The sequence below is a fragment of the Camelus bactrianus genome, chromosome 4 (assembly GCF_048773025.1).
Source record: "Camelus bactrianus isolate YW-2024 breed Bactrian camel chromosome 4, ASM4877302v1, whole genome shotgun sequence".
Taxonomy (NCBI): domain Eukaryota; kingdom Metazoa; phylum Chordata; class Mammalia; order Artiodactyla; family Camelidae; genus Camelus; species Camelus bactrianus.
In genome coordinates this window covers 45,590,555-45,618,364 of record NC_133542.1, presented here as the reverse complement: position 1 = coordinate 45,618,364, position 27,810 = coordinate 45,590,555, and the positions used below count along the sequence as shown (strand labels likewise).

The following is a 27,810-nucleotide window of genomic DNA, read 5'->3' as shown; positions in this document are numbered from 1 at the left end:
GCTCCTTTCCCACCACCGCCCTTTCCTCCTTCCCTCCCTGTTTTCCAGACAGGCTCCCCAACCAGTCCCCTTACCCCACCACTGGCCACACCTGCATTGTGACCACACAGAGCAAGGAGGTCTGCACTATCGTGGAGAAGGACTGGTAGTCGGAGATTTCCTTCCCATCAGTGCGCACTGAATTGTGAATGGTCCCCATAGGGATAAAGAACAGCACTAAGGAGCTGTAGATCCCATGCACTAAACACTTCACAAATTCCTTCTTGTTGAAATAGAGGTTGTGCTGGCCTGGCTCATACAGCTCTGGGAAACGTAGGCTCCATGTTTCATTCACATCCTGGAAGCACCAGAGGGTAAGGAGGAAGGCTCAGGGTCTCTCCATAGAAGGTCCCATCTCCATCAGAGTAGAGGCTTCTCCCCTCACTGAGTCTGCTTGTCAGGCTGCCTAGGAGCTTCCTCATGGATTACTTAAGAAGTGGAACCAGAGAACAGAGCAGTGACCACATACCTGTCCTGAAGTCCTACTTTCTAGGCAAGGATCTAGGTAGTGGAAGAAAGCTAGAAGGTCAAGATCGGGGATTAAGAAAGGGGGCAATTAGGATTGGGGGTAGCTGGAAGGGAGGACTGGAGCTTGGGATGGGGAGGCAACTGGGACTTGAGTTCCCAGTTTAAATGTTCCTTTAGTTGAGTATTCTTTGTGTCAAAAGTCAGTTGGAGAAAGTGGGAAGCCAATGGGGACGAGTTAGTCCCTTGGAGGTATCTATGTTCTGTGATACTCCTCCCATTCCCATAGCTACTGAGGAACTCAGGTGAGGGAACTCTCTATGTGCATGACACTGGATCATCTTCATCTCCTAAATCTGAAACTTTGGATAACAAAGCTCAAGGCTTGTTTTGAGAGGTTGTGGATCCCTAGAATTAGACCAGTGAAGCTGGACAGGGCTGTTGAATGACACAATTTATCCTTCTTGCTGCTCTGAGGCCGGCAGCTACTTCATGGAGAATTTTCCTTCCTACGCTGACGGAGACTGGGAACCATGATCCCATGATGTCCTCTTTTAGCTACTTTATTCCTCTTTGGAGGCTCATTTTCTATTTCACATGCCCAGGACTGAAGGTTGGGGTAGAAGAGGAAGGAGAGGTAGGGCACCAGGATCCTTAATGTCCAGGGAATTTCTCAGAGGGACAGATGGTATCCTCTAGGCTTACTCCCTATGACTCAAGGTATCCTACCCACACTCCCACGCTTAGCCTGCAGGATTCTCGCCTAGGCCTCCCTGCATTGGCTTATCTCATTATCTCTCTCTGGGTCTCTCCTTCCTTGAAGCTCCTTGCTTTACCTAGACCTGTCCCCAATAACTCTATTTCATTTAACTTTTGTACACACTCCATTTACTGCACAGCACAATTTCCATGTTTCTGTCTACAAAGATAAAATTGACACAGGAAAACCTGGATTTCTAAAACTGATGATTATTCTCTGTGGTAGATGATTTTTTACTTTATCCACTGATACCTCTCCAGGTGATGGGCTCCCTTCCTTGCTCTAGAAATTATTTCATTTACACTTGACTTTGAAGAGCCTGACTATGGCTGTCCTCCTCACTCCTGGGAATACTCTGCCCTGTGGCTTCAGCACTGACTAAGAGGCTTGCTGCTGCTCTTACCTGGTCAAAGAGACTCACGCCCAGGACAGGGAGGGAGGTGTAGACCAGGTTGTAGAAAGTGATAAACCAGGTATCATAAACTGTCTGGAAGAATACCAAGGAGATTTCTTAGATTCCTCTCTTCTCCAAAGTCTCACTCAGCTCCACCTCCCAGGTCCAAGAGAACTTCTGCCCTCCACCTATCCACCACCACTCTAACCTAGAGCAGGGTTTGGATTTCTAAAATCTGATTAAGAAGGTTGACCCCAGACTCTATATGGTCATATTCTATTTATATCCCTAGTTCCCTTGTCCCTGGAACAAGGCCACATCAAATCTGACAAGGCTGATTTGAACCAACCCTACCATGACCTGTACTGCTCCTCCCTGCAAAGAAAGGACCCAGAGTGGCTGCTAGGCAACGCTAGCTGTACCCCTGTATCACTAGGCATGTAAGCCTCTGGACTCTTTTCTTTATCTGCTTTATGGTATTCAGCAGTTTCTATAACACTGGACACTTTCTATCACTGGCAAGCAGGATACACTCAGTGATCCTTCTTCAGCTGGGCCCTTCATGCTGGGCTTAGAGAGGGCTCCTTTCCTTACCAGCCACAAGAGGTCAGCAGCAACACATGCATACACACACGCCTCCCACAAACCAGACTGGCTTTGTTAGATGCTGGGGAAACACAAGCCTACTACTGTCTGCTGACTGGTCTGCTTCCCCTGGAGCCCAAGGTAACAAAGGTAGTAGGGATCACCCAAGATAATCATTCCTGAGGTTGTTTCTCATTGGGAATCCTTGAGATACTCCTGAAAAACTTCTCATAGGAAAAGGGACTTCTTGTAGAACATCCAAATCCAAGTGTCAAGTCTTGGAGGTTGGGGAGATTTTATATTGATTAGAGCAACAACAGAGTATGTTTGGTGGGGTGGTATGTCTGGGTGAGGAAGGAGAAGTAAAGGGAAGCTGTGTTTCCAAGTACGGCTACAGGAGAATGCCATAAGCAGCCTGTTTGGCAAGACCCAAAGGCCCCTTGCAGCTTAACCTGTTCCATAAAGGTTACTTTGGAGCCTAAAAAAAAAAACCTCACAGATCCAGGAATCTCACCCATCACCTCCATTACATATATTTGGAAATTCTAGGTCTCTATGTCAGGGAAAAATGTGAAAATGTCTTATGGGAGAGTTCTGAAGGTAGGAATCAGTCAGAGCCAGGACAGAAAAGTTAAGGGTTTAGAAACCTAAGGTTAAGTGTAGGGTTAGGTGATAGGGTCAGCATGGGTGAGGAGCTTTATGGAGGGATGGCAGCATGTTGTACACGGGTCTCTGAAGGAGAAAAGGGGTCTGAGCTGGCTGACACAGGGGGTGATTAGAGAAGACTCAGCTGGCCAGAGTGGAAGTACCACCTGGCCTCTCACCTGAGCAGAGAACCCACTGTAGAAGGCATACCAGAAGTGCACCAGAGTGAAGGCAAAGTTTTTGTAAAAGAAGTAGCTGAGAAACTTGCACATGCGATTGTAGGACCAGCGGCCGTGGACCAAGAGTAGACGCTGAAGATAGCAGAACTGAGAGAAGGCGAAGTCGCTGTTGAGCATGGCCTGCATTCCCTCCTGACCGCTGATGCCGACTCCAATGTGGGCAGCTGCAAAGAAACCCCAGAAACTTCTCAGCCACAGAGCTTGTTTTCTGGGGGAAGTATAAAAGGAAGGCTGAGATCAACATGTACAAACGCTTAATATACATTTGAAAAACACTGGTGGGGACAGCTCAAAGTGGCATTAATATATGGGGCCTTTTCTCCTCAGTGGATTGCCCCGCTCCCACAGGTCAGAAAACAGTGCCTTCATCTGCACTTTGTTTTGCACACTGCCACTTAAGAACGCCTGGTATGGCTAGTATTAGGAAACTGTCCTCGGTGATCTCTGCACCTACCATAGACATCCAGGCTCTTTCCTACTGTCTAGATGCTAAGGTAAAAATTTCTTATTATCCCTTGAAGCCACTTAAATCAATTAAATGGATGGATGTCAATCTAACACAGTATTTAATTACCTAAATTTATCTAAGGATCTAAAATCCAACTATTGGGAGGAATAAGTGATGTACATAATTTGTTGGTGAGAAACAAGTTCTTCACGAGGTCTAAGGTGACTTTTTCTGGATAAAGCAAGGAATATGCTTGATGGAAGATAAGACTTAGGTTTCTAAGAGTTTTAATTAGTTGTAGTATAGGCCAAATTTGCTGGTCTTCTAGTATATACTTATTGCACTGCTTAACAAAATAACTGAAACCTCTAAGGCCGTAAAAGCTAAAGAAGCTCTAGAAACTGAGGAGGAGAGCAAGAACACTTCCTAGTATTAAAACAAACTGAGGCTGGACTATCTGCTAGTGTTTCCAGTATGGGGAAAGCAGCTGGACCAGGGGACATCTAGATGTTGTCTGTATCTCCAGAACCACAAGTTGCTGGAGGCTAAGAGCATTCAGCTGAAATTACCACTAGTTTCAGTCATTTGCTTCCATTTGTCCGAAGCATCAGTAAGTTTGCTATTCTTCTCCAGCCAGGGGAGTCAGGGCAAGCTCTTGGGAATATTGCCTCAGAGAGGAAAGGATCTCTGCATCAGGCCTCACAGCTAACTCCCTGGTTGGGCAGCCCTGTCTTCTGCCTAACATTGCTCAGGCCTACCACCTTTAAAGAAGGAACAGACCATGACTTTGGCCCAATGGTCCTTTCTGTGGGCTTTGATGCCACCTCAGAAAGATGGTGTTGTAGTTGCACAGCCTGTTGTCCTGTGAATATATGCATGTGTTTCTGCTGGAGCTACAGGTACCTGTGTGTGTATGAGTGTTATGTACATGAATCATGTGTGTGTGCATGACTGTGGATATGGGCTGATGTAATCATGTGCAAGTAAGTGGGAATTCAGATGTAGAGGATCATGAATAGAGTTGCAAAACAGTATAAATGTACACTACACATGATATGCAGGAGTGTGAGCCAGAAACACAATGCCACCCATATCAGTTTCGCCCATGGAAGAAAAGGGCAAGCCCAGGGCTGGGTGCTACTGCCTCCCACCCCTCACATGCCTTTGATCATGCTGACGTCATTGGCCCCATCCCCGATGGCCAGTGTCACCACCTTCTTGTACCTCTTCACCAGCTCTACCACCTGGGCCTTCTGAAGGGGTGTCATCCGGCAGCAGATCACCCCCTTGCACATGCACGCCGTTTGCAGCAGTTCTAACTCCAGGTTCCCTTCTAGTGCGTGGGCCTGCAGCACCAGGACACATCCACATTTCAGGCTGCCCCAAAAGGCTCTTGGGACAGGACCTTCTTAGGCCCTTTCCTTCCCCTCCATACTCCCCTGTACTACATATGTCAGGCAGAGTTGCTCCCAAGGTGCTCCACCCCCAAGGGAAGCCAAGCCCCCAAGACAGTTCTAGGCATCCTCACATCTGACCCAGTCTCCAGTGGGAAACCAGTCACGGTCCCTCCCTGGGTCAAATCAGTTGATTGGGTTATAAGGCCTAGTGACTTTTTGGAAGACCTGGTTCTGCTCATTTCCCCCTACTTCTATGTGACAGGCCACATCAGTAATGAAGAGTTCGGAAAAGGAAGAAATATGCCATTGGCTTCTCTTTTCTCATTATTCCTGCCTACAGAAGGCTGGGGAAATTTGTCTGTTGGGGAAGGGCACCTGAAGGGACGGGGAATAGGGTAACCCATGGAATAGGGCAAGGATCTTCAAATTTCCCTGAAGTGGGTTGGACCTAGGAAAAAAGTTCCTTGGAAGAAGAGAACGGAGTTGTAGGTCTGTGTTGCCCACCAGACTGTAGCCATTGATGACCAAGCCATAGTTGCCACTGGGCACCTCCTCAGGTATCTTGAAGGGTATTCTGGGCTTTGTAGTGAGGTAATCATCTATTGGGTCTGATTCCAGTAGAGACTGGGGTTTCATCTTTTCCCTTGCTGACCTGAAAGCCAAGAGTGATGGTTAGTGTCAGACCTGAAGCCCCAGAGCTTAGGAAGGAAAATGTGTCCCAAAGCGAAAGTGGGCAAGGTGGATACAGAGCCTCTGCAAAGCACCAGCCAGGGCCTCAGACTTGACTGCCTCCTGAGACCTGCCATTGCCTTAGGTCCCTGACCACCTACATACAAAACTTCTCCACCCCTACACTCCAACTCCTTGAGCCCTAATGCTTCTTCATAAAATTCTCTCAACTATTTTAGGTTTTTTTGTTTTTCTCTCCTCCATTTCTTCTCTGGTAATGTGAGCGCCATACTGGGTAAAGAAATGGGTGGGAAATCTTGGGTCCAGGGATGGCAGCTCTCCCATCATACCTGAGTTCTTGCCACACAGTCTCATTATCCTCGCCTTCCACAATAAACATCCCATCCATTTCATCGTCAAATATGTTACAGGCATAGGCAATGTTCACAGCAGTCTCTAAAGGCAGGAGAAATACTGTTGCATTCCAGGGTCTTTACAGTATACAGGTACAAGGGCGCTAACAGCGCACTGTAGAGACCAGAGGTCCATATTTGCCATGGATGCAGTCAAAGCGTTATTTTTCATAAGTCAGTGGAGATCATATTCAAACATCCACAGGAAACTGTCTACCTGGTACAGACTTGCAAGTATTTATCAATAACTAGGATCACTCTGGCTTAGCTTTCTCTACAAAGCCTTCTGCTATTTCTTAAAGCAATTCCAGCCTGGATTCACTTCTCCAGGCAATCTGGATGTATTTCCTTGAACAGCGCTGTGCCCATTTCTACGCTAGATTTCATAGGGAACTGAGATATGTTTAGGTTGTAGTCTTTCCTTTGCATCAAACAAACGGCTAAGGAAAAAAAATGAAATAAAAAATAAAAAGAAAAGATGGCCAAACTGGACAGGGAAGAGGACTGGGCAGGTGAGGAGCTACCCTTTACCTTGCTTATCTCCAGTTAAGACCCATATTTTAATTTTGGCTTGGCTCAGGGTGATGATCGTCTCAGGTACTCCATCCTGCAGCTTGTCTTCTATGGCTGTGGCCCCTAACAGCTTTGAACAGAGATATCCATGAGTGAGGAAAAGGGAGAGTCACAGCATTTCATGGCACCCAACAACTCAACTGGCACCTCAGCAACCTCCTTAGTAAGCTGGCTCTGTCCTGGTACGAGGACTCCAACGGTATAAAACTCAGCACACTCTGCCCCTCAGCAGACATAGCTTTTCAACCACACACTGAAATCAATTTTAGAAACACAGAATATTAAGGACCAAAAAGGGAAAGGACTTGTCCAATCGTCCATGAAGCTTTGTGCCACTTATAAATCGTCTGCTTCGTAACACACTTTCACGTCTCCCTTGCTTCATAGCACGTTCCTGGCTTTGGAATCCAATCCTGCCCCCAACCTGTCCCTGGCTTCCTCACACTAACCATCAAGTCTTTTTCAATCTCTTCATAGACAATTGATATTTTATTTTCCCGATCCTCCAAAGACAGGAAGGCTTCGCTGTGCTTCCTGCTCCAGTCCTGGAAGAAGGCATTGTCCAATTCTCGGTAGGCCACCATGAGGGTACGAAGGCCATCACTGGCAAAATCCTGGAAGACATGCGTGTGCGCTGAGTGCACTTGGGTTGGGTTAGGGCTGAGTTAAGGGAATGACAGACTAACCCCACAGATTCCATCTGCCTGCAAAATAGAGTTTATTGGTTAGTACCATGGGGCTAGTACCTAGCCTAGCCAGAAAGCATCTGTTGAGTTTTTCTCGGCAAAATGCCTTAAGGTTGGGGTCAGCAGAGCTGGGGATAAAGTTTGAGAGTATTTCTGAGAGACAGAAGATTCTAACTTCTACCTGTGGTTAGGTCATTTGCTGTGTGACCCTGTAAAGAATGAAGCCTTCTCGGTTTCTTTCTTGTAAAATTAGGATAATAATTCACTTCTCTTGGGACTATACCTAGGAGTGGAACTGTTGGGTGTGTGACAACTCAATGCTTAACTTTTTCAGAAACTGCTAGACTGTTTTCCAAAATGGCTGCATCATTTTACATTCCATCAGCAGTGTATGAAGGTTACAATTTCTCTATATCCTTCCTAATACTTATTATTGTCTGGTCATCTTTTAGATTTTAGTTACCCTAGTGGTATGAAGTAGAATCTTGTGATTTTGATTTGCATTTCCTTGGATAGCTAATGACATTGCACATCTTTTCATGTGCTTATTGGCCATGTGTTCTCTGACTTATGACTATGTGTTAATATAGGGTCAAGACAAAATGGCCTAATAAAATAGTATTTCCTCCAATATAGTTTTTCTTTAAAATATTTTTCTGATCTGCCCCTTCCCCACCACATCCCCTGTTCTATTCTCCCAACTCTCTATATATCCAGGTTTAAGGGTAGAAACCCCAGAAAGCATGAATCTGCTTTTTGTCTCTAATGCCAGCAGACTGGAGCCATCTCTCTTTCAGATACATCTCAAATCCTAGAGGGTGGAAGTGGAAACACACTGACACAGGGACACATATGTGGACACACACAGAACCACCCACAGCTTCCCTCCCCTGCAATCTAAACACTTACATCTAAATGTTCCATGGTCACGTCTCTGAGGGATCTACAGGATGGATGAAGTAGCTGGCAGAGGATGGTGTCTGCACCCTTGCAGAACAACATTACACGGTTTTCAGGTGTCCTCACTAAGGATAAACAAATTAAGTGAAGTAAACACATAGGTCCATTGTTACAAGAACCTGTCTGGGCCTCTGAGGGACAGCAGGAGGCTGTTCCCATGACATTAGTTTCTGATACCTCTAGGGGCTAAGTACTCAGTGAGTGGTCACACAGGATAAGTGATGTGCTGAGGGCTGGTGAGAGTGAGAGAGGACCTTTTGGAACCAATTTTTTCATGGGTTGTTCAACATCACCAATGGAAGACTCTGGTACAGAATCACATTTAGCTTCTGAAGTCCAAGTTCCAGACCAAGGCTCATACCTAGTAAGGACCAAGGATGAAAAATGACCTTCTTCCTCTTCAGTCTGAGGCCTAAACTAATTGAGAGTAAGATAGTATGAATTTCCCTTATATTGTCTGCCCTCATTTCTTATTCTGAGTTCAGGCTTTATGGATTTATTCTCTGTTCTGTTCTTGTTTTTGAGGGTTCTGACAAGCCACTGCCCAGGATCACTAAAGGAAGGCCCTAGCACATGGTAGTAGGCTCACATATGTGTATATGAGAAAATATAAAGGACTATTGCAAAGTGGGAATGGCTGTGTATTTGTACTTGAGGCACAGTACCTGTGAAATGGCATGTGTGTGGAAAAAAACATTTGTGTGTAGAAAGAAGAGAAAGTCATCGTGTGAATGTATATGAAAGACGAATACAGGGAGATGACCGACTAGGAGGGGCACCCACCAATCACAGACATCCTCTTGCGCACATTGTTGAAGTCCAAGATAGCTAGCAGTTTGTAGATTCTGATTTCCCCCATTTCGACTACCATGATTGTCTCAGACGTGCGGGAACGGAACACAAAGCCAAAGTTCCTGGCAGCAGTGACCAGGGCACCTTCATCTGGGGACTGAGCCTGGTAAACCAGCTCACCTGGCAGGAGAGAAGAGGGCAGCCAGAGCCCATAGAGATGTGCAGCTGAAGTCCACCCAGAAGTGAGACTGTCTTCCAAGTGGCTTACATAAAGATGGATCCCAGGAGGGGATATCTTTCTTCGAAACTTCCTCACAAATCTGGCCCTAAAAGGCCAGGTTGCATAGAACAGGTCAGTTTTTTTTTTCTCCCAATATTTCCAATTAATTTCACAGACCTGAGTTAGTATTACAGAGATACATGGTACATGTACACAAACGAACAAAACATAGGTCAGTTACTCTCCAACTTTAGTGGGTAAAGATGGCTCAGTGGGGTGGAGGTGGGGGGAGAGGGTTGTTAAAAATGCAGGTTCCTGGGCCCTCCCCAAACTTACTGAACCCAGAATCACAAAATCTGGGAGGACGGCCCAGGAAATTGAATTTTCACAGATCTCCTGGGTATATCTCATGGAGATGGTCCTACATAAAGTGCTCCTGCATAAGGCTGGCTGCACTTTGTTGAACACAGCTATAAGATAATAAGATTGATGGTTTAGTAAACAAAAAACATATATGAATGAGTACTGCCACCTTTGAAACTCTCATCCTGGGAAGCTAAATGACTTACTCTGCTGAATTAATCTTTCAATTTCATATTACACAAGATATTTTTGGAAATCATTTTTTAGAATATCCTCATAACCTGAAGTATATTTTAAATTATTTCTCTTTTGAAGGTCAATTTGATTTTTAAAGTTATTGTATCATCAGAATCTTATACTTGTAAATAAGGTAGGTGGGGAGTATAATTTTAGGTCAGACGTAAGATATGTTCATGGGATGATAAGATTATTTTATTGTGTGTTTCCTATCTTGTCACTCAAGGCAGTAAACAAAGGTAAGTCCAAATATGTTTCAAGTAACAGCAGCTTGCTAGAATGTCAGACCCTGGAAGGCCTGTAATGGGTGGGAGCTCGTGGGGCCAGAAGACATGAGATTTGGGTTCTTATCTCATTTATGCCTTTTTTAGCTATAGGATTTTAGTCACTTAATCTCTTCAGCTTCCTTCCCTATAAAACTAGGATCACTTTTCTTGCTCTGCAGAGGGCTGTTGTGAAGATTGTGGGAGATAATATAAATGAAAGCAGTTTGTACAACTGTAAAGTGATGCACAAATGTAAGGTGTTACTCATAACAGCATTATATTAAGATTACATTGACTTTAAAGGATGCGATTTACTTGGTTGCCTAAATTCTTGTTTGTTAAGAAAAAAAAAGTCTTCTTAATTTAAAATCAGTAGTTTTTCATTATTGCTAATAAAGTTTCAATAAATTCACGGATGACAGAGTCATATTTGGTTAGTAAGGAAATTATGGCACATGGGGACACTGTTAAATTGTGCAGTGACAAGAGGATGACTTAACTCATCCTTCAGGGAGTCCTGTCAGAGATAGTGGGGCTGGTCTCAGAAACAAACGAGATAATCTCTGTGACAGAACACCGCAGTCTCAAGACCGGAAGCTCCCCAGATAGCACCAAGTTGGACCCCTAACCAATGGCTCAACCTTCTTTTAGACCAAGGGGTTGTTTTCTATTGGAATGTCTTCAGTGACTAGGAGCTCACTATTTATCCTGACTGTCCATTCCATCGATGGACAGTGCTCCCTATTAGAAAGTTCTTTCTTAGATTAAGTTGTTACAAATGATACCAAACCACCCCCACCTCCAACCAGCCTAGACTCCATGACGTATTCTCAGTCCATGAGGCCTCAGGTCCCTCCTCACCTTCTACCTTCTCTTCTGGTATCACAGTATGACACAACGAGAGTGACACGAAAAACAAGTGTACCCAGCGATCTCCCCTTTTCACTGCTTCCACCAAAGTCTTGTCATAAAATGAAAACTTAGGATCAGCCAGTCTGTTGTAGGAGAAATCGACTTTTTCTGTTTTCTAGAACACATAAGTCAGAACAAACTTCTCAACAGCAGCTTGACGCCTTATAGAAGGTCAATCGGGGGCAATTTTTGGAATGTGACGAGAACTCTTTGGAGGATGGGAAAAGCCAGATAGATGAAGGAGACCCCGGGCTGGTTTCTAAGGCTTTTGCAGCTCTGACCTGGACCATCCATTCACTTGGAAAAGGTCCGTCCCATAGGAGACAAGCTGAGCACTGCCTGGTAGACCCTTCTTGCCCTCTTTACACTCCAGCTCCCCTGAATGACCAGTGGCCAGCTTCAGGTTCTGTTCGTCCGAGTCCCAAATCCCTGATAATCAAACCTGAGGATATGAGAGGGTAACTGTTCCCCCCTGGTAAATGGTTTCTGGAAAAAGTCTTGTCTCTGGCAGTCCCTCTGCCCAGTGTGGGGAGCTGGGAAGGGAGCTAGATACAAAGACATCACTGTGTTGCACTATTCCTATTTCACCCCCCAAGTGGGCTAGAGAGGAGTACTGCAAGTTAGAAGCAAGGCTGTTTAACAAGAGGCTTCAATACAGGCTTCTTGTTCACAGACTTAATTTTAAACCATTTCACTTAACCCGTCAGCATACCTGATTCCTTCCTGCCTCCAATCCTAAAGGTCATAACTTTGCTTCAATCTTTGGACCAAATATTTACTACCATTTTCCTGGCTATGAGCATGGCTCCTTTACAGTGTTGACTATCATTCCTCATTTCAGGTAGGCTGCTGGGAACCACCTTGGGTAAACGCTTTTTTTCTGGCTCAATTTGGTCCTGAGACTCTCTTATGTTCACCCTGGAGTGAGGTGCTGTTAACAGATTTTTTCCAGCCCACACCAGAACTCTCAAGGTTATTTCACTAGTTCTTTATAGTTATGGTGCTACCTGAGCTGGGCCCCAATGTGTCAAGTACAGACACAACTGTCCTGCATGGTACTATGTTGGGGGAAGTGAGGTTTGTAGTGAGCATTATTGGCTCTTTTTTATATCCCGCCTAGAGGGAATTTTGTCATGGCAGTGAGGAAGTATGGTTAATTCCAGAGTGAAGTCCTAGACCTGGCCAACCACAGAGCTGTGAGCTCTAGGAAGTTTGTGGGTTCAGTAATTTAAGATATCTCATTACATAGCATCCTCTGAGGCTTTTCCAGAACTGGGCTCTTGTACTGGCACATTCTCTAAAACCAAAAGCTGGTGAGTGATGAGAGAGAAGCTGGAGAGGTAGACATGATGCAGATCCTGCATTACCATCTTATATGTAATATGGAACCATAGCACTTTTCTGCTGGGAAGGACATAATCATATAGTCCTCTGGTAGCAGCATGGACAGTAATACTGGAAGTAGCAAGATGGAAGACCAGTTAGAAGGCTATTTGGTAATTTACAAGAGAAATGATGAAGTAGTAACAATAAATATTAAAAAAAAGGGGATGGTTGAAAATATAGGGAGCTAGAATTAATATGACATGGATATGAGAAGTGAAAGAGAGAGTTAGGAATAATTTTATATTTCCTAATTGGGCCCCTGGATAGATGGTAAGAACATTCACTGAGACAGAATACCCAGCAGGAGGAGGTTTTTGACAGACCAAACTGGAGATAGCCGAAGGACATACAAGTAGTAATGAAAGCAGGCATACACAGTTTTGAAGTGCAGGTAAGAGATCTGAGCTACTTTCTAATCTCCCCTTCCAGGCAAGTAATGCTTGAGAACACTGGACCTCGCTGGGTACTGGACTAAGGCCAGGCTGGCTTGGAGCTGCAGTACAGCATGGGTGATCAAAGAGGGGGAAAAAAGGAGAACTAGTAAGGTATTAAGGATGTTTATGATTTGGGGGTACAGATCGGGGGGCAAGATAGGAAAGGAAGTAAAGTCACAAGGGATTGACAGACTGGAGAAAAAGGAGAGCAAAGAGTTTATAAATCTTCCTGAGATAAGAAAGCAGGCATACTAGGAGTCAAGTACCAAAAGAGCTGGAGGAATAAGGTTTGTGATCAGAGATCATGACAAGAGAGTTTACAATTTCAGACCAGTACAATTCTGGATGGTGACATGATAACATAGAAATGGGTGATACAGGTTTTTTTTTAGTCCAAGAAGTCATTTGAAAGATATATTCTTTCAGACATCTGAAAGCATCTATGGTGATAGATCACTCATAAATAAGCCAATACCACCCAAGATGATAGCAGGGGTTGGACAGAGAGGAAAAACATGAGCTAAGTTTCAAAGTCCTCAGTGAACAAGGTGGAGAAGCCAGAAGATTCATAGATGTCAATGACAAGAAGAAAGAGGAGTACAGCCAGAAGTCATAAGCATCACATGAAGAAAGTGTACATGAGGGAGAAAAAGTGGCACAGGATGATGAGGACAATACCTTTGGGCTTTTGGTATGCAGAGTATAAGAGATGGAGGAAAAGGGATATTCTCAGAGAAAGTCATCTTTCAATCAAGGCAGGGAGAAGAAGGCATTTTTATGAAGAGACAAGGCTGTAGGTAAGTCTGTCTACAAGAGAACAAAGATTCCAGTGATCCAGTGGAAAATGTGTTACGGTCAATCAGTAGCAGAAGGAAGAGGAAAAGAAAAGAAATTCCAGGATAACAATTTATTCTCTAGAAGCTGTAATTTTGTTTATATTGCCAAGGTCATTAGCAGAGTCCCTGGTAGAGGATTTTAGGCAAATACTGATTTTATTTCCCATTTCCAATGTCTCTGGATGGACAGGGGTGAGGGAGTAGTGAGGAGCTGGAGTTAGCTGTTTGGTATGTAAGTTAAGTGGTTAAGGGTTTGGAATTGGTTCTAATAGGAAAGGGATGGGGGAGGAGTACCCTGAATGTAATGGAAGAAGCCTTATGAAGAGATGCTTGAAATCAAATCCATAAACAAAAACTGACATCCAATTCTGGAGAAAACAATAAAAATGAACCAGATCAAGATAGGAAGAATGAAAAGAAAGATACTTTTTTAGTTATGTGGGTTACAACTATCGAGTACGTCACAAATCATGAAGCTGTAAGGGAAAAAGACTGATAGATTTGACTACATAAATTAAAAACTTCTAAACAGAAAAAAATTATAAACAAAACACAAAAATGGAAAAAATAATTGTAACATATGTGCCAGGCTAAGGAAAATTTGCTATTTTTACTATATAAAGAGCACTTTCAAATAAGACAAAAAGGGCAAAGAATATGAAAAGGCAGTTCACAAAATAAGTATAAATGGGCAATAAAGTGATTGGGAAGGGGAAGGAATAAGCACATAAAAATTATTCAATCTGATTAGTAATCAGAGAAAGGCAAATTAAATATCGTTTTCACCAATTAAATTTCTAAAGGTTAAAACATCGATACTCGTTACTGACAAGGCTATGAGAAAAAAGGAATTCTCATATATTTCTGGTGGCATTACAAATTGATGCAGTCTATCTGGAGGACAATATGGCAATATTAAATACATTAAAAAAATCTAACCACCCTTTGACCAACTAATTTTACTTCCAGAACTTTATTGTAAGAAAAGAATTATCAGAAGAGAAGACAAAAATATACACCCAGGTGCTTACCATAACACTATTTATAATAGCAAAAGGAAACAATAAAAATAGGGATTGGCTAAATCAATTAAGATGTATCAATACAATTGGATATGACACTCATTCCAGATGATGATGTAGACCTAAATATACTGACATGGAAGGAGGGCCACAATATAGTGTCAAGTGAATGAAAGGAGACTGAAAACAGCACACATGCTCTTCTTCCTTCTATCCTGCATTCCTATTTACCTACCTACCTACCAGATCTAGACATGTATGTGTATATATACCTATGAAAAGCAACTGAAAGGATATATATCCCCAAATTTTACATTGGTTATCTAAGTGGGATTGAAAGATTTTAACTTTCTTCTTCATACATTTCTGTATTGTCTGGATTCGTGTGTGTGTGTGTGTGTGTGTGCACAGATTATTCTTTAAACAGAAAAAAACCAATAAAACTATATTCATTTAAAAACACAAACCCAAATCCCCTCAAATAAACATAGGTCATTTATATTATACTGTCTGGTGTTACAGGGCCAGTAACAGCTGTGATATTTCTGGGCCTGAGGGAATCCCAGTCTGTCAAAGACGCTGCTATGCAGCACAGCCTCACCAGCCTCCCGCATGCAAGTCACAGGGAGCTGAAATCACGCACCTCCGAGATTTCCACCTTCTGTCTGTTCTTGTCATAGACATCACCTGTGGGTAAGTAAACAAAGTACATACTTGGCAAGTGTTTTAAAGAAGGGTTTCCTTTTTTAAAAAAATTGTGGTAAAATAAGAGTAACAAATTTTTTTCATTTTAACCTTTTTAGTGAACAATTCAGTGGCATTAATAACATTCACAATGTTGTGCAACAATCACCATTATATATTTCCAAAACTTTTTCAGCATCCTAAACAGAAACTCACTACTCCTCCCTATTTCCAGCCCCAGGTAACCTCTAATCTACTTCCTATCTCTATGAATTTGCCTGTTCTAGATAGTTCATATAAGTCCATATTATATCATATTTCCTATCGTGTCTGGCTTATTTCACCTAGTGTAATGTTTTCAAGAATCATTCATGTTGTAGCATTTGTCAGAACTTCGTTACTTTTTATATCTGAGTATTCCATTACATGGATATCTTACAGTTTTTTTTTTCACCCATTCATCTGTTGATGGACACATAGGTTATTTCTACCTTTGGGCTATTGCAAATAATGCTGCAATGAACACTGGCACAAATCTATCTGTCTGAAGCCCTGTTTTTTCTTTTTTTTTTTTTTTTTTTTGGTATATGCCTAGGAATGGAACTACTGGGTCATGCGGTAGTTTAAAGGAGGATTTTTAAAAGCTTATTTCTTCTGATTCTGTCATCCTAGACTTGTAGTCAAGCTCCTCAAATCCCCTCAGGCCATCTAGCCCTCCGTGCACCATAAGCCCCCTTCCCCAAGCCAACGTAAGAATAATGCTGCTTGGGCTGCGACTCCTCTACTCAAGTGTGAGTGAGGTGAGCCTGGAGGCTAGTCATCTGTCAGAGACTTTGTACCTCAGGAAGCCCTTCAATCAGAAAATTTACCTAGAAGAGACGTGAAAGTAGTGCTGGGATGTTTAGGATTCTTGGCCAGTACGGATGGAATAGGGGTGGAAGGCAGTCTGAAGCCAAGCGCAGAAATCCCTGTGACCCTTTCCAGTCTTACTCAGTGTATGGTCAGGTCTTAACAATCAGCAAGAAAATTAAGATCCTCACCCAAATCAACCATTCAAAAGTAAACTTTCACAGTTTATACATGTGAAAACTTATTTGGTAGGGGTAATAGAAAACAACCCTAACAAATAGAGTGCTCTAGCTTTAAATTCTTTTTAATTTAAAGTTTTCATTTTTAAAATTATGGTGAAATTCACATAACATACAATTAACCATTTTATTAAAGTGTAAAATTCAGGGGCATTTAGTTTATTCACAGTCTTTTGCAACTACCACATCTTTCTAGTTTCAACGCTTTTTCATCATCCCAGAAGAATGAATATCCCATGTGCCCTAGGTTTTTAGACGTGATTGCTCTCCTTAGATAGTTCTTAGCTAGTTAGTGCACTGGGCATGAATGTTCACACATATGAGGGTTTAACACTATCACAAAAACAAGCTTACGCTTAAAGCAGGAAATAAATGAATAACTGGGCATGGGATACACAATCAAACGCTGAATACCCTTTGATGGGTTCTTTCTAGACTGTTTATTGGTCTGAGAGGGAATCAGGAGATTAGCAGCTACAGTGATATGCTGGTTGTGCAATCTGATTTAATGTGAGAATAACTAACATTCCCAAGACATTAGGAATTCCTTGAGAACAGAGATTAAGTCTTAGACATCTTCATATTTTCAATGTCCAGCACAATGGTTTGCATCTACAAGATGTTAAATAAATGCTTTTTGGTAAGAACTGAAGGGGCTAGGTGATCTTTGCTTAGTGAACAGAGCTGGCTGTGAGAATAAGAAGTAAAATGTGAATTTAGAGGCATACAGATTTAGAGATTATTCTTGAGAACAATCTGCAAAGTAAAATTTCTCCAGGACTCAGGGAAAGCAGGAAGACATGCATACCATAGAATTTCCCATTAATAGAACACTTGCTGAAAGTCATGATGTTCCGAGTCAGGGTCCCTGTTTTGTCGGAGAACACATATTTGACCTGGCCGAGCTCCTCATTAAGGGTGGTGGTTCGAGCCTGTGCTGGTGTGTTCTTTAGTTCATAAAACATCTTCCGATCCCAGTTGATATAGAAACTGTTGCCCAATCTTATTATCTCAACACTAAGGAGAAAGCAAGAAAAGCAGCAGCGAAAGTGAATTCACCATCCTGGTTTCCTTCTTACCAGTCTTGTGGTAGAACTGAAAATCAGAATATCTTCCTCGGGAACCTATGATCCTGAAGGACCCTTCCTACTAGCCAATCCATTGCAATTCTGACTGTGACCATTATCACTCAGGGCTTTACTTGATTACCAGAGGAAAGTGATTAACTTTGCTGAGACATACTCCCTTTACAGTCTTTCTTCTAAAAATTCTGAAATTCTGCAATAATGCAAGGCCTGACAGAGTTAAGAACTAATTTATAAAAGCCTGCCTAGGCTTAATTAGAGGATTATTGCTGCTGTCATGTAAATCCATCAGTGGGGAAGAGAGAAGTTTGAAACAGTGCTTCAGTTTCACAAGAGGAAGGGGAAGATCTGTGAGACTCAGAAATAGCTTACAGGAGCTGACCCTCTGAGAAATTTCCAGGCAGACCCAGCCTGTTTCTGGAATAGCTTTTCCCCATAATAGCCTCCTCTCCATTTTCCCTGAATTACCCCAATTGCCTTTGTCACATTCTTCTTCTGTTCCAAATAACATGTGTTACAGATTCTTTATGGTTAACAAGCATCTTCTTTAAAGCAGTGAAGACTTTTAAGGGGCCTCCTTCTTATCATCATTTATGCCTGGTGTGTGTTAGTTTAGATTGCTTCAATAGTAATCCCTGTCTGAGACAGCTGCACTGAGCGACATGGATTTTTTTGTTTGAGGTGAGGGAGGAGGTGCTCAGGCCCACGTTACTGACTTTATTAGTCCTTGTATGTTGAGTCTTGACCTCTCCCTTCCTTCTCCATACCAGTCACCATAGCAATCTCTCTAAACTCAGACATTTAATCACATCCTTTCTTTCCTTAGAAAGATCTTTACTGCTTTTAGGATAAAACCCAAACTCCCTGGCATGGCATTCAAGGGTCTCCTGGATCTGATCCTAAATTACCACCCAACACCTTAGTCTAGGCTACTCACTGTTCTGTGGTCAGATCAAGCTTAAAAGAAAACTGCAAACCTTTGTACACGGTGGTCTTTCTGCTGCAGTATTCTTTTCCTATTTTCTACTTGGTAAATTCTACTCTTTTCTCAAATACCAGTTTGATTATTACCTTTCTCTATAAATCCCTAAGCCTCTCCAGGCAGAACAAACTCATCCCTTTTCTAGGCTCCCATAGCATTCACATATATCTCTATTATATCATTTTTCATATTGTGCCATAATTACCTACTTAAGTATTTGTTTCCATGGCTATGTTTTAAGTGTATCTAGAGGAAGAGTTGTCTTATTATTCATGTTTCTTTGTCTGGCAGTTAATATAGTGTTTGGCACACAGTAGGTGTTCAATAAATATTTATTAAATTAGTAAGATAATTTAGTTATATAGGGTGCTTTTGGGGTTGGGATGCCACAGTGCAGGGTTCAGGAAAGCTGAAAAGAAGGATGCAAAGAATGTGTTTGGGTGTTTGCATGTGAAAGGGAATGTTGAAAACAGAAAAAGGAGATCAGAGTAAAGACTTATTTTACCTATATTTCCAATTTTTGTCCAAGGTGCTCATGAAAAGGGGGAGGAAATATCATTCATCTTCTGCAGCTTTTAGGAACCAGAACTTAAGTCACAATTACACCTATCTACCATTTGCCACATTGCTTCTGTGTGAAAATTCATGTTGAGTTCTGAATTAACTGATTTACAAGTGAATGTTTGGAGTCTATCTCACTGATAAACTAGGGGCTGCCTGGCTTATGCTTTAGCATCACCAAATTTGTGTGCATTTTTTCTAATTATTTCATGTGTTTGTATGTCTTATTTAGTCATGTACATTATAAACTATATAGGGGCAGTGATAATTTTCTTTTTGTATAAGCCACAAAGTATCTAGCATGGTATTCTGGATCGGGAAAGCATTTATGCAATCTCCAGATATTTTTCAGAGTGTTTTGTACACTAGGCACTGTGGAAAGTAAAAGAGTTAAAGAGCACAGACTCTATGCTTTCTAAAAGTTCACATTTTAGTTGGGGAATTAAGCAGGAAGTATGAAGTCAGCTGCTCCTCTGGTGATCAAAGAAGCCTACCTGACATAGAGAGAAATGGGCACCATGGTGTTGAGAATAATGAAGTAGGACCAGAATATTAGGACGGAAGAGACAACTGATGAAGAGACATATTCTTTCCATGGCAGAAAATCCCGGAAGTAGTAGCCTTTCTTGTTCTCCCAAATGTAATGCCCAATTGCTAGGATAAAACACATGCCGCATAAAAACAGGAAAATCTAGAAATCAAAAAAAGAATTAAATTAACATTTCATCCAAGATATGTGCTGCTTCAGTTCTACCTTTGGAGCCTTATCTCTCAATAAAGCTGCTCTCTCCTCTTGGAGGGTGAGGGGCCCCGGTAGCTCACAGCCTCTAGGCAGCAGTACACAGGACTGAAAAGAAAGCCCAGCAGGAGGCATCTTCAGGATTTTGACAGGAGATAACAGTAACCAAAAGATATTAAATATTAATTAAATGCCAGGAACTGTGCTAAGTACTTAATGTATATTATTTAATTTAATATTTATAATATCCCTCTTTTAATAATAGATAAGGAACTTGGTAGTAAGAGTGGAAAAGTATTTTGCCTAAAGTCACTTGGCTATTAACTAGAAGAGACAGGTTTTGAACCACTTCCAGAAACTAGGCTCTTAATTACTCCATTACTGAAGTGAGGTGCTGCTTCAACAAAAATATAAAATACACATGTGGCATTGGCTTAGCAATTGTGGGTGGGTAGGTGGTAAGGAAACTGATTTAAAAGATTGATAATATGGCAATCATGTTTACAGTAAAGAATTTGGTAAAACTGGAAGATAGACCATGTGCCTACTAAGTCTAGAGTTCTAAGGGAAGTGGATGGAAACAATTAGAATATTAGTGTGTGTTGGCTGACTTTGACAAAAGAAAGGGTTGAACTAGGGGAATAACAGGCCAATTTATAAGCATAAATGAAAGGAGTAGAGAGATATTTATGTCATCAAAGGCCTGGAAAAGCCTATTACTTTTTGACACCAAAGAGGTAAAAAGAGATATGATTGAGATCTTAAGCAAATAAAGCCCAGTAATTCTTTCCAACTGAATAAAGTGGATCAGCCTGGAGGCAATGTTCAGATTAAAGATGGCACTTTTTTACCCAACCAAGATTATTGTTTCAAACAATTTTCTTGCCATTAGGTTGAGAGAGGAGGGCATGGAGAGACAAGGATGCAAAGAAATAAGACAAATTTGAGAACTATGTTTAGAAAAGAACTTTGGAGAAGAGGGAATAATACTCTCAAACTCATTTTACAAGGCCAGCATTACCCTGGTACCAAAGCCAGACAAGGACACTGTAAGAAAAGAAAACTACAGGCCAATATCCCTGATGAGCATAGATACAAAATTTCTCAATAGCAAACCAAATTCAACAGTATATTACAAGGATTATACACTGTGATCAAGTGGGATTTAGATATTAATGAAAGAAATTGAAGAAGACAAATAAATGTTGCCTGGATAACTGAGAATTACCCATCATTTCCAGTGCTGTGCCCTCTGTCCATTGTTAGATTATGAGTCCTCCAGGACCAGATCTTTCTGTTTGGATTGAGCCAGCAGAAGGAAAATCAGCTCTATCAGACTAAGCCTGAGAGGGCAGGGCTTCCCCCTCACAGAGGCCTGCAGGAGTAGGACACAGCTCATTCCTAGAGCATTTCCTGCCATGCTGAAGCTCTCTAAATCCTTGCAAATGTTCTGTGTTTCTTAAGAAGCATTCATGCTGTGATGGAGTTTATTGATACTTAGTCTCTGAAGCTTCACTTTGCTTCCTTTCTATATGAAGAAAGAAACAAGGAATTGATTGTTGCTACAAACCCCAGATGTTACTGTTTATTAGAACTAGTCAGACCCAAGAAGAGCAGATAACCTCGCATTTAGCAAAGAGTGGTTCCAGTAAAGGCTGAAAGAGATACTCAATTTTGTCACCCTTGACAAAACTGAGAACTAAGGCCATCGCCATCAGAGGGGGGCTGCCAGGCTTCATAGGCAGCCTGTTAAAAGACAGTTAAAAAAAAAAAGGTCCTTTGACCCTTCACATCTGTGCTTCTGTGCCTTACCCCAGAAGTATATTTTGGATTTCTGGCATCATTCAAATGTCAAGTACTCTTGCTTTTTTTGCCCCACAAATACAGTCCTACTCAACAGACAAGGGCTCACAAAGCATTGTCATTATGAGCTCTGGTCACTGGGGAGAGGAGGGGATCAAACGTCACCTCAACTGTGGGCTCATCAGGAAGCAGTTTCACTAAAGACGCTTCCTGTGTCTGCCAGATTTCTCCCCTAAGAATCATTTCCAAAAGTGGGGAAAAAATGAAATGTTTAAATCAGGAAGAATTTCTGCTTCAGCTTCAAGAAATGAGAACGTATTACATCTAACTACATTGACAATGTCTTGGCAAAAAGAAAAAGAATTGTGATATTTTACATAACAAATAATGGAAAACAGGCAGTTTATAATTCAGCTATTAATGAGAAATGTACAGAAAGAAAAGGCACTTTTGAATTTTCTAAGTAATAGAGTAAAAATAAAAAGTCATGAAATTAAGAATAGGCAGCACTGGAACCACTCACTGATGCAGAGAAATGTATAAGTGAAGAAGTTAATTTGCCTACATCTAACAAGAATAAAGGAAACCCATACATGATAGCATGGAAATAAGTTAATTAATCTTCAATTTAAACTTCTATTCTCAAAGCAGATTATTACCTATTGAATGCTTTTCAAATTTCATTTCTTAGCACCAGAATCCTCTATTTTCCAACTGAAATCTTATAGAACTGATAAGTGTGAAGCTACTTTTTTTGAACAGGAACTTCAGAATGAGGAGGCCAGAACAAAACTTGCTTGATCTTCTCTATTCTCCCTGCAGCAGACCCTAGACTCCTCTCAGGAAATAGTTTGAAAATCATCAGTTTAAGTAAGGTGATCTATTATATAAGTCTAAGTAAGGCTTTATTAAAGTGGTCCTGAGTAAAACTGGTTACGAGAAAAAAAATTTTTTTTAAAAATTTCTAAAGCAGAGTCCTTAATCCATTCTGGTACCACTAATCAAAGTATCAAACCCTAAACAAGTTGTGACTGTCTTCCACAACAGAGGTATAAACTTGAGACTCCCTTGTCAGTGAGCTCTGTTCTTTTTTGCCTCAGACATTAGTATGTGGGGTCCTAAAGCTGCTTGAGACTTTCAAACAACTAAATTCCTAGTTGGAAATACCAGCTACTGCTGTGGAAGGAAGAGAATTATGCCTATTTATATTAAAAAAAACACACACAGAAAAGTCTATAACGTACCCAGAGCACAAGGACATTCATGAGATGGTCTATGTGTGTCCGTTTAAAGGCAGACTTTCCACCGTTCTGCATTACTTTGGTATCTGGCCCTAAGTGAAACAGGGAGACGTAACCTTTTAGAATCACTGAATATTCTCAAGAGTATTGAAATTGGGTTGAAATGTACCTTTATGATTGCTTTATCAAACTCCTTTCCAATACTAGGGGATAAAGCCCTGGAGAAAGGCTCATAGTTGGTGTCAACAACTCAAAGAATGGAAAATTTGTTTCTAAGGATAATCTCAACTATTTCTGCAAACTGCATCAATGCTGACCCCTCCCTTTCTAGGCAGCATCTTAGACAGTCTAGTCTTTGACAGATAAGTCAGAATAGGAGCCACAGGCTTCTCTTGCATCTGGTTTATTTAGTTTAGAAAAGGGATTTTCTGATAAGGAAATCCATACCTTTTGAGGAAACCCACCGGTGGACGAGGTTCTATTTAAAGTTTCTAACTAGGAAAAGGAGAAAGGAAAAGGCTGAGGCAGTGTTTTCTTCTGAGGTGGAAGCTTGGCTTGCTTATTTATTTATTTATTTATAATTAATTAATTAATTAATTAATTAATTAATTAAGTCCATTTAATTAATTTTTAAAATGGAGGTGCTGGGGATTGAACCCAGGACATCCCGCATGCTAAGCACCGCTCCACCATTGAGTCATACCCTCTTCTCCTGAGAGGGAAGCTTAGGAACTGACACCTCTCCGGAGCTGAGAGACAGACTGTCTTTATAACAGAGCAGACAGTAAATAGAAACAAAGAGCTTTTAATGGCCACTGGGACCAGAGCTGGAAATTACTGACCAGAGATATGGCTGCAGAGAAAACATAGGAGGCTTGAAAGAAAATATAAGTAATTTCCCTGGCCTTTTACCATCTGATTATTGTTCTTACATATACTCTAATGAAGGAATTTCGTCAATGCTTACTCATGGGGGAGCTGGGACTTTCCTGACATATGGGCAAACACTGAGAATGCAGGGCATAGGCTATGCCATTCTTTCCTCTTAAGCATTCCCTGAAGGGCCTGAAGTCATGAGAAGTTTGGCTCAAGCCTGGAAGCCAAAAGAGACACAATCTCCCATGGGTCTTTACAGAGACTGACCCTCCCCCAAGTTTCGAGAAGAATGTGGGAATCATGGTAGAACTTGGATATCATGTAACAGGATCAGCAACTCAATTCTACTCTGAATACTTTGGGGTGCTCTTAGGTGGCATCAGTTCTCCTCTGCTCTGAGCTTCCCAAAGCCCCCAAAAGATTTTTCACTTCCGTGTATCCAACCAAGACTCAGAAGAAAACGTGAACTAAATTTGGGCTGGTTGGCAACCTCACTGCTATTGCTTTAGGGAAAATTTGCTGAAAAATGAGCTTTTTTATGTGTGGCAATGTGTGGGGCTAGCTGCTGAAGCAGAGTGAAGAAACTAAGTCTACTTCAAATCTTTGGGTCTGGGACTGGTCAGCTTACAAGCTGCCACTCTAGGTCAAGAATCAGTGAAAAAAGTTCCACCAAGGCCTCCCTGGACTCTTAAGCTTCTCTCTAGGGCTTGGATCCCATTATTTTCCACAGACGTGAGGCATCCAGGATCCCTATGTCTAGGGGTGAATTCTCTAGAAGGGGAGCTCTGAGTTGAGTGGTATTCACTGTGGGAAACCCTCCTCAGTGCCATCTTCAGGGTCCCATCTTCTTACCATGATTGTTGTCATCAATGACCACTGTCACTGAGGGCACAGGGGAGCACTGAAGCTTCCTCCACTTTCCTGCACAACATCAAAACCCAAGACAATCTCTCACTAACCATAAGGGATTATGGTTCTAAATGCCATCTCAAGATGGGCCACTGCTAATGAGCCACATGTGCCATTTCTCTGCTGTGAACACTTCATATTGTATTTTATATTCTTCATAATGAGCACTGTGTTTATTCTCTCCTCATGGGAATTATGCACACGTATACTCTCCCCTTCCACATGTTCCCTGTACATATGCTAACTCTATGTGTATACCTTCTCTTGTGTCCAGATATGGTTAGAAGGACTCATGAGTGCTCCATGGTCTTGGAACACAAAGACTTCCTCTAACAAAGGCAGGGGTCATATGCTAGCAGCTCATTGCTTGGGGAAAAAAGTCATTTTTTTCCTAAGAAAAAAGTTTTTTCTTAAATCATCCATCTATCTATCCATCTACCTGCCTCACTTTCTATCTGTCTCAAAAGCCATAGTGTTTTGGTATATTATCTGAGCACCATATCTACATCCCGAAAACTAAGTATCCACAACACAGCTACAAATAGAATGCAGCAGGCTGGGGGTCTGTGGCCCCAGGAAGACGTACCAGTAAAAACCACCAAGCCATAGCACCAATCAGTATTCCTAATGACGCAACCTCGGAAAATCAGCCTGTCATGGTTCAGGATGTAGTTTTTTCCCTTATAAGTCAGTGTTCCTGTGAATCTGTCCAACCTGTTATTGGGAGACTCACATCTCACTTCTCCTGAAAACAAACAAACAAAAAAGGAATAAGAGTCCTGACTCTGTAATCTTAATTTACAGGACAGAGGAGGCTCAACAGAAAAGAGGAAGGAACGTCCCTCTTTCAAAATATATACATATCTTTTTCCTATCATCTCTCAGCTGCTGCCCTTTTCTCACCAGCTCCCTTTAGAAAGGCAGACAAAGGTTTCTGGGCATCAAAGAAGAGCAGTTCTGTGACATGGGTTCATCCCGAGAGAGAACAACTCACATAACTTATCACCATCAGTACTTCCAGATCAAAAAAGCTGAATCTGAAGAAATTTTAAAACTACTTAAAGCAAATCTAGTATTTTTAAAAAATGGAAATAATTTGACTTTTTCACGATTAGTAAAGTAAAAGGGGCCCTTTGTAAATATATATACAACATTAAAATGAGAAAGGAAAAAGTAAAATTGACCCACTGCCTAGAGATAAGTGCTATTAAACTTCTGCAGTACAACCTTTCAAGATTTTTCCTATACATATACTCATAAACATATATATGTTCCCCCAAATAAGTTTATGTTATATATACTATGCATAGTGCATTGTATTCTTTTTTTACTTATTACCAGGTTGTATTTTTCCATGTAAATAAATATCAACTTGCATATTTTAAAATAAGTGATATAGAATCCACTATACAAATGTACCAAACTTTATTTAACCAGACCTCTACTGATAAAAAATTTGGGTTGGCAAACCTATTTCCTAACTTACCATCGAAGGCAGACAGCAGCTTCAGGTTATCTTCCATGTCACTGGTAACTGAGATGGCTTGTTTCACTTTCAGGTTGGTTTCACTAGAGTAAAGGATGCACAGTCACCAGAGTACAAGACACATACACAACAGCAGCACAGGTCCAATTTCACCTCCTTTAAAAAGAGATGTTGCCAACAGAGCTTGGGCTACAGGCTTGAGCAGTAAGAGTCACTCCCACTGATATCCTTTCTCAAGGACAGTACTGAGGTGGGATGGTTCCACAAGGAAGCTGAGTGTTAGCTCACTCACTCCCCTCTCTCTCTGCTCTCACTCCCTATAACACATCACCATTGTTTTAACCAACCTGTGAGAGCTTGCTGGTCAGATGAAGAAGAGAAGCAGAAGAAATATTACAAAACAACCTGGAGGTGGTACCTGCTCCCTTCAAGAGTAAGAAGCAGGTCCTGGTACGAACCTGAATGCACCTCCAAGTAAACATACTTCTCATCTTATAAATATTTACAGGACCCATGAAGGGATCCCAATTAACCATTTGCTGATACAGAAATACATGAGAGACAGAAATAAAAAAGAAGTCACATTTCAAAAAGTTTGTGGGTGCCAAGAGGAATAGCTGTAAGAATACAGATTGATACAAAATTCCACAGGACAAGCTCTCTGAAGATGGCCTCCATATTCCTAAGCTTCTGCACATTAGTGAATTTCTACCTTAAATCCATTCTAGAACATGGTGTTTTATCAGTACTTAAGTACCTCCATACTCACTCCCCCCACCCTGAAAACTTTGGAACTCTATTCTGAAATTTTACAGCTCTGTTAATCTCTTTCCTGCCATTCAGCACTACTAAGTTTTGTCAGAGAGTGCCTCCAGTTTAGAGAAGAATAATATATTGTTAATCTGCTAAGATTCTGCACCCAGTGGATGCTCAATTGTTGCTGTCAAGAGCTCAGCCTTAGACTTGAGGTTCCAGAGTCTGGCCTTCTATCTTATCTGGATATTTCTAGCCTCTTTTAGCACTTCATTCTCTGCATCATGCTCTCCCTCAGTGAGAAATCACTGTAAGCTGGCACAACTGTCTTAATGGAATATCAGGAGGAAACACTCACCCATCCAGTTCGGCTGTCTCTATATACGTCAGACTGTAGGGCTCACTGCTAGAGAGTAATAGTATATCAGCCTGCGGTCAGAAAAGTCAGAGAAGATAAGGCAGGAAGGCAGACTCTTAACATAACAGGGTGACAAAACAGATGTCCATTCTAAGAATTTTAGAGACATTTGGTTTACTTTCTCTGTCTAGGACCCATCACTGCTACCACATACCCCCTTCTCCCAAAACTAGTCATACTTTACCTGTAGCTATGGTGAGAAGTGGACAAGAATAAACTTCTTACCACATGAGCTGATGATCTCTGGATGCAGAGTGAGGCAGATGAAGGTCACCAAAAGCAGTGGCCATAGAAGTGCTGAAAGGGTTCCTACTCAAGCCAAAAGAGAAAAAGCCACAGCCCAAAGAGGTACTCACCGTGACAAGCTGATTATTTTCTAGTTTTATTATATCTCCCACTTGGATATTCATCCATTTGTCTGTCACTATTCTGTAAGAAAATGAA

The 27,810-nt window shown here is 41.6% G+C and overlaps 1 protein-coding gene across 39 annotated transcripts in view; it reads right to left on the bottom strand.

Annotated features, from left to right (window-relative positions):
- Positions 1 to 27,810, bottom strand: part of LOC105067319 (phospholipid-transporting ATPase FetA-like) — a 75,321-nt gene that overhangs the window by 3,601 nt on the left and 43,910 nt on the right. For 23 of the 39 annotated variants that reach the window (XR_012506414.1, XR_012506415.1, XR_012506416.1 and 20 more), the window contains 20 exons: positions 27,723 to 27,795; positions 27,307 to 27,377; positions 26,196 to 26,278; positions 25,296 to 25,454; positions 24,653 to 24,721; positions 22,928 to 23,016; positions 19,636 to 19,832; positions 17,322 to 17,530; positions 15,385 to 15,428; positions 11,013 to 11,178; positions 9,057 to 9,245; positions 8,223 to 8,338; positions 7,077 to 7,241; positions 6,586 to 6,697; positions 5,992 to 6,097; positions 5,477 to 5,624; positions 4,738 to 4,921; positions 3,068 to 3,291; positions 1,668 to 1,751; positions 92 to 337 (listed from right to left, as the gene is read on the bottom strand). Coding sequence is in view for 31 of the 39 variants with exons in the window: in XM_074361774.1 (XP_074217875.1) it covers positions 92 to 337; positions 1,668 to 1,751; positions 3,068 to 3,291; positions 4,738 to 4,921; positions 5,477 to 5,624; positions 5,992 to 6,097; positions 6,586 to 6,697; positions 7,077 to 7,241; positions 8,223 to 8,338; positions 9,057 to 9,245; positions 11,013 to 11,178; positions 15,385 to 15,428; positions 17,322 to 17,530; positions 19,636 to 19,832; positions 22,928 to 23,016; positions 24,653 to 24,721; positions 25,296 to 25,454; positions 26,196 to 26,278; positions 27,307 to 27,377; positions 27,723 to 27,795 (2,734 nt within the window). In the remaining 8 variants the exon portion in view is untranslated. Of the gene's footprint in view, positions 1 to 74; positions 1,752 to 3,067; positions 3,292 to 4,737; positions 4,922 to 5,476; positions 5,625 to 5,991; positions 6,098 to 6,585; positions 6,698 to 7,076; positions 7,242 to 8,222; positions 8,339 to 9,056; positions 9,246 to 11,012; positions 11,179 to 15,384; positions 15,429 to 17,321; positions 17,531 to 19,635; positions 19,833 to 22,927; positions 23,017 to 24,652; positions 24,722 to 25,295; positions 25,455 to 26,195; positions 26,279 to 27,306; positions 27,378 to 27,722; positions 27,796 to 27,810 lie in introns of those variants that run through there. The other 16 variants (XR_012506418.1, XR_012506419.1, XM_074361795.1 and 13 more) reach the window with 12 other exon arrangements.